The sequence below is a fragment of the Pinus tabuliformis genome, chromosome 8 (assembly GCF_031772625.1).
Source record: "Pinus tabuliformis cultivar Carrire ecotype Pingquan chromosome 8, CPIR1, whole genome shotgun sequence".
Taxonomy (NCBI): domain Eukaryota; kingdom Viridiplantae; phylum Streptophyta; class Pinopsida; order Pinales; family Pinaceae; genus Pinus; species Pinus tabuliformis.
This window is the reverse complement of record NC_142294.1, coordinates 1,644,174,560-1,644,181,333: the sequence shown is the minus strand read 5'-3', so window position 1 is coordinate 1,644,181,333 and position 6,774 is coordinate 1,644,174,560. Positions and strand designations below refer to the sequence as shown.

The following is a 6,774-nucleotide window of genomic DNA, read 5'->3' as shown; positions in this document are numbered from 1 at the left end:
AAGGGATGCCCACTTGTAGCAAGGAAAGGACGAGGCTCCTCCAGCTGCCCCCCTCCAGCAATGGCCTCCGGGTAAGCTCCAGTGATTCTGCTAAGGGTTTTGATGTTCTGGGTCGATTTCTCAGTGGGGTACTTGATGTATTCAGAATTGCACAACTCAAGGGTTTTATAGACTTGTTTTCCTTAATGTTTTTCAGTTATGGTGGTCATTCCTAACTATTCCGGAACAGAAAACTCTGCGGTTTTTTCCAGATTTAAATGGGTTCCTGAGGCCGTGGCTTCTCATGGCCTGAGACCTGGCCGCATCGGCGCATATACATGCTATGTTTACCTTTTGGCTAGTTCTCCAGTATTTATGTTTGCATACTGCTTTGGGTCTATTTGTAGTACTGTTTAAGTTATCTGAGGTCGAGCCCCTGTAGGTCACTCCAATTATGTTGCTATGCTCTCGTTATTTCTAGTTTGGATGGAGACCTTGGTGTCGGGTCTGTAAGTGCTGGACTATTTTATCTATGCTCAAATTTAAGACGAGTCCACAAGGACTTCTAAGCATGTATTTGAACTGACTATCTGGGGTTTGATATTAATTCCCCTCTATGGTATACCGTTTAATTTGATTTACATTCCAGACTCTGAAATGCTGCTCTTGTGATATGGTTTTGTTCTTATATTCAAGATAATAGACAAAGCTTTAGTTTCTCATGAATTTATATCTGCAAGTTGTCGATTCCATGTATTTGTGTGCCAACGAATTCTATTTTACATGGCAATTAAATCGTATATTCACCAGGATGTTGTCTTTCTACGTTGCGTTTCCACTCGGTTTACATTGGGTGTTGTAGCGAGTCTTCTTCTTTTCCGCTTATTGGTGAAATATATTTCCATCACTAGTCGCCAAGACCCTCTCAGGGTTCCTTCTCGTCTTAAGGTCACAGAAGAAACCCTAAAGAGACTCGGGTCTTATCTCGTCAATGCACATCTATTGAGGTTGTGTGGATTATGTATTTACCTTATTTCAGTTGTTTGCTTTGGCCTAACATGAATTAGATGTCTGAAAATTATGTTATGATATTTGGGTTCGAGCTCCAGGCTCGAATTTGCATTTTTCTTTCAAGTTCTTCCACAGAAATGCTATAGTTTTCCTTTCGGCTTAAAACGAAATTCTAAAAGGATAAAGGTGCCATTTTGCGCCTATTTTGTATTCATTGTATTAGTTGTCTACACTCTGCCATTTCTTATTTCACAAGTATGTTCTTCTGTTTGCCTAATTTGTTGTTTTTATAAAAGTATGCTTTCATTCTATTACTATGTCTGCTTTAATCTAAGTCTTTCGAACATAGATATTTGACTATTACAAAACAGACTTCAACATATACTCCCGATTTCGAAATTCAAGAATACTTTTACACATAATCATTCCTTAATTATTTTTCCTTGGATTAGAAAGAAAAACAAATTTTCAAACAAGTAGTCTTCTGTTATCTTCATATTTAAACCTCTCAGTTGTACCTTTCATTAACATTATAAAACACATAAAAGATTATTCAACAAATTTCTCCAGGTGGTTTTTTTACTTACCTGGTCTTTCCAAGTTGTAAAGAACTCCTCAGAAGGTTCACCTATGTTCTCTATTGTCTCTTAACCACCCGACCATGAGATTCGTCTTTCAAGACCAAAATCTACCCCCTAGCTTACTTGCAAGACCACAGTCCTCAGCAAGTTGCTCGCACATCGTGCATTGCTATCTGGTCATCACCAGACTTAGCCATTTCCCTCTTTCCTGCCTGTCCCTACAGCGCAGTTTTTCCCTCCCCCCTCTTCCTTTTCTTTGGAAGCCTTTCTAGTTAGGGGAGGTAGTTAGGGTTGTATTTCCAGCAACTGTCTTTTCCAACTTCCCTCTTCAGAAGTTACCAGTTCTGTTGATGCTTAAATCATTTCTCATTTTCAATAATTAAAAATATTATTTAATTCAAATAGATAATAACACTAAATATTCAGTTTGTTCTTACTACGGTAAAATAAAATATTTACATTTTCTTGGGGGCATTACATCTCCCCCTCCTGAAATCAAACATCATCCCGATGTTTTTCGGCCATGAATAGTCATGGATAAGCTTCTCTCATGAGTTGTTCATCCTCTCAGGTGGCCTCATCTGGCCCAAAGTGTTGCCATTGCACTTTAATCTAGTTGATGGCTCGTTTCCGCAGCGTTACTTCTCTCTGATCGAGTATATTCAGCTGCTCGACCAAGATTTCTCCTTCCGGCTCGACCTGAAGCACACAACATTTTAAGTCAGTTTTTTTTTATAGCCACATTTTGATTAGTCTACCGAAAATACTTTCTTACCTGTATGTCTTGCTAGCTGATTACATGCTTAGGGTCATAAACATATTTTTTTAATACCGATACATGGAAGACGTTGTGGACCCATATATGACTTGGCAGAGCGAGCTGGTATGCCACCGGCCCAACTCTTGCTAAGATCTGAAAAGGTCCACAAAACCGGGGTGCCAGCTTGGCGCTCCCACTCCATTGTAACATGCTCCTCTTAGCTCGAATTCTCACATACACATGATCACCTACTTGATATTTTTTAAAAGTCCTTTTCCGGTCTGCAAAGTTCTTTTGCCTGTCTTGGGCTGCCTTTAAATTGGACCGTACCTTCTTGACCATTTCTTCCATCTCCTTAAGCATTTTGGGACCCAACATCAGCCTGTCTTCTGGTCCACCCCAGCTTGAGGGTGTGCGGCATTTTCGTCCGTACAACACTTCAAACAGGCTCATTTGCAAGGATGTATGATAGCCATTGTTGTACACAAACTCGACCAAGTGCAAATAATCTTCCCACTTGGATGGTTGCTGCATTACATATGATCTTAGCATATCTTCCACAACCTGGTTCACCCGTTTTGTTTGTCCGTCGGTCTGAGGATGATAAGCAGTACTGAAATTCAGTTATCCAAACAGAATTCTCTAAAAGACCGATGTCAAATTTACAACACAGTCAAAAATTATTGTTTTCGGTAACCTGTGCAGCCTAAAAATATTTTGCATAAAGATATGGGCAATCTGCACAGCTCTGTATGTAGATTGCACTGGTATAAAATGTGTTGATTTGCTTAGTTTGTCCACCACCACCATGATAGAATCGTTGTTCTTTTTTGACTTGGGTAAACCTATTATGAAGTCCATAGAGATGGTTTCCCATTTCCACTCCGGAATTGGTAGTGGATGTAATAACCCAGCAGGGTGCTGGTGTTCCGCTTTAATTTGTTGGCATTCCAGACAGCGGGTTAAGTATTCAGCCACGTCTTTCTTCATCCCCGACCAATAATATTCTTTCCAGAGTGCAGTGATCATTTTCTAATATCCCGGGTGCCCAGCATAGTGACTTTTATGAAATTCATCCAAAATCAAGTTTTTAATGTTATTTTGATTGGGCACATACAACCTTTTTTTATAATACAACATACCAGCAGCATCCATAGCATATCCTTGTTGATTTTCTTTGCTGGTTGAATGCTGAACTTGCTGTCCTATTTGCTGATATGTTGCATCTTGTTCTGCTACCTTTTTAATCATTTCATCGAAGGTACTTCTCCCTTCGCTGCAAGAAATCTCGTAGAGACATTGTATTTTTCGACTTAAAGTGTCCGCCACCCGGTTCTCTTTCCCTTTCAAATGCTTGATCTCAAAATCAAAACCACTTAAGAAATCTACCCACCGTGCTTGCCTAGCATTTAAGGTGGGCTGACTAAAGTAATTAGTCAAACTGTGGTGGTCCGTCAATAATAAAAACTTTCTTCCCATCAGATAATGGTGCCACATTTTTAAAGCATGAATGACAGCCGCCAACTCCAGATCGTAGGCGGAATATTTCTGCTCATGCTCTTTTAATTTTCTAGACTCATATGCGATTACCTTTCCTTCTTGCATCAGTACTCCTCCTACCCCTTCCTTACTCGCATCAGTACTCCTCCTACCCCTTCTTTACTCGCATCTGTGCACACCACATAGTCTTTACTTGGATCAGCTATGCTTAGAATAGGTGCGGTGGTGAGCAGATGCTTGAGTTGTTCAAAACTCTTTTGGAATTCTGCGGTCCATTTGAAAGTTTTTCCCTTCTTCTGCAAAGAAGTGATAGGGTAAGCCACTCTAAAAAATCCTTCCACAAACCGCCTGTAATAACCTGCTAATCCCATGAAGGATCTTATGTTTGCCATGTCCTTTGGCACCAACCATTCCATTATGATCCTTATCTTTTCGGGATCCACAACGATCCCATCTTTAGTGGTTATATGTCCCAAGTACTGTATTTGTTCCTTAAAGAAATCACACTTGCCGTACTTGGTGTATAATTGGTGCTCTTGGAGAGTTTGTAGTACCAATCTAAGGTGTTCCTTGTGTTCCTCCATATTTCGGGAATATATCAATATATTGTCAATAAAAATTAACACAAACTTGTCTAAATACTGATGAAATATGTTGTTCAATAAGCACATAAAGGTTGTGGGGGCGTTGGTTAATCTAAAGGGTAACACCACAAACTCATAGTGTCCATATCGTGTTCTAAAAACAGTTTTGGCTATGTCTTCCTCTTTAATTCTGATTTGGTGCCCCTTTTCCCTGATCAAAAAGTTCATCAATACGGGGTAAATGGTATTTATTCTTGATTGTCAATTTATTCAACTAACGATAGTCCATACACATACGAAGGGTCCCATCCTTCTTTTTAACGAACAACACCGGGGCTCCCCAGGGTGACACACTGGGGCGGATGTAATTTTTGTCCAACAACTCCTGCAATTGCATCTTTAACTCTGTCAATTCTGGTGTGCTCATTCTATAAGGATCTCGGGATACCGGGGCTGCCCCTAGCACCAATTCGATGGTGAAGTCTATGTCTTTCTTGGGTGGTAGTCCTGGTATTTCCTCCGGAAACACATCTGCAAAATCTCGTATCACCGGGATACTCTCCAATGTGGCAATTTTGTCTTTTGAGTTGGCATAACCCACTTGGATGGCATAAATCTGACATCCTTTCCTAATACACTTCGCCAACTGAGAAGCGGTTATTAGCCGAATTTGCACTGGCCTCTTAATACCTTGCATCTCCTGATTTTCTCCGAGCTCATCCCTGTAGCAGACAGTTTTTGTTTTTAGTTTATAATGGACCAGCGTTTTTCCAACCAGTCCATTCCTATCAACATGTAATACGAACCAAGGGAAAGTACATTTAAGTCTACCATCACCGGCTGACCTGCTATCTTCAAAGGGCAGTTGTTGACCTTTACTATCACACGTCTCTTTGCCCTTGTTGCTAGATGTACTACCTAAGGGTCTTTAAACTTAACAGTTTGTAACTTACATTGTTCCACAACCTTAGGACTAACATAGTTTAACGTAGCTCCAGGATCAATTAAAACAGTTACAGTATAATCAAAGATCTTACCTTCAAACTCCACCATGGTCGGTTGGTACTCTGCCTGACGATCTTCTAGAGCAGCATTAATCCTTGGTATACTACGTCCCACATCGCCAACTGTAGATGCTTCATGAATCTATGAAACCTGTTCGGTACCCTTTCGTTGAGGACAATTTTTAACATAGTGAGGCCCTCCACATCCCCAGCATTGTACTAGAGGCCTTGCTGTCCCCTCATTGTCAATTTTTCCAGATTGCTCGCTGATTCTGGATTCAATAGGTGGCTTTAATCTGAGCGGGTTCTTTTGCAGATTTCTGTTGCTTTGGCCTTTGGAGAATCCTTTATTAACACTGCCACGATTTCCTTTAGTGTTTCCAACCATCTTATTACCTCTCTTATCAACCCACCTCTTTCCTAGAATTTCTCCCTTCTGCTTACTTTGCTGATAACAAATCCTGGCCTTTCGTATCACCTCATCCATCGTTTTTGGGTTATCAAACTCAATCCTTTCCCTCATTGCCAAGGGTAAACTACTGATGAACTGATGTACCTTAGCTTTCTCCTCACATGTGTAGGGTACAGAACGGAGTAACGAGGTAAATCAGGTGATAAACTCATCCATTGTTTGCTGTCCAAGTTGCAGATTATGGAATTCCCTTGCTTTCTCATCGTAAAATCGTTCAGTCAGGTATCTTTCTTTGAAATATTTTTGAAATTTTTCCCAAGTTATATTTTGCTTGCTTACCCCTTGTACAATCTTGACCTCTTCCCACCACAGGGTGGCCTTCCCTTGCAGTTGGAAAATGGCTAGCCGCGCCTTGAGGTTGTGATCGTATTTGTATAACTGAAAATATTTTTTCATGTTAATCAACCAAGCCTCAGCTGCCTCCTCCAACTCTCCGTCAAAGCGTGGCGGTTTTATTTTACGGAACTCCCCATGCAATTCTATTTACTGCCTTTTTGATGTCTGGTGCTCGGAAGCATTATCCGACTTCTCTTCTCGATTCTCTTCCCTTCCTTCTTACTCTTCCTGGTCTGTATGGTAGCCTTGTTCTTCTGACACTCGTTGCTACTCAGGGCTGGGGTTCCGCGGGTGTTGATTCTGCTTGTCCAACTGACTTTTCATGATCTTTTCTTGTTCCATAGTTAATCGCGCATTGTCTTCCCGCATGCGAGCCATCTCACTCTTTAATTCCTGAACTATCTCTAATATCACCAAATTAGTATTATGGGCCTCCTCTCCCAGCTGTATCCATATCTCAGGGTTAGTTTCAAGCCCTGTTGCAGGTCCCTGACCTGCCACAAGCCTTTGTGGAACACTATCCGTTCTCCTCATACTCCGCTATCGT

The 6,774-nt window shown here is 40.9% G+C and overlaps 2 protein-coding genes across 2 annotated transcripts; both read right to left on the bottom strand.

Moving 5' to 3' along the window:
• Positions 1-2,183: 2,183 nt before the first annotated feature.
• LOC149242469 (uncharacterized) lies at positions 2,184-4,415 on the bottom strand. Its single transcript, XM_089370842.1, has 3 exons — positions 3,963-4,415; positions 2,404-2,925; positions 2,184-2,270 (listed from the first exon to the last, which is right to left on the bottom strand). Exons 1-3 carry the CDS (start codon positions 4,413-4,415, stop codon positions 2,184-2,186), a joined length of 1,062 nt encoding a protein of 353 aa, XP_089226968.1.
• A 274-nt stretch (positions 4,416-4,689) lies between these two features.
• Positions 4,690-5,468, bottom strand: LOC149242468 (uncharacterized). Its single transcript, XM_089370841.1, has 3 exons — positions 5,453-5,468; positions 5,261-5,333; positions 4,690-5,137 (listed from the first exon to the last, which is right to left on the bottom strand). The coding sequence occupies exons 1-3, from the start codon at positions 5,466-5,468 to the stop codon at positions 4,690-4,692; spliced, it is 537 nt and encodes a 178-aa protein (XP_089226967.1).
• Between the last annotated feature and the right edge of the window lie 1,306 nt (positions 5,469-6,774).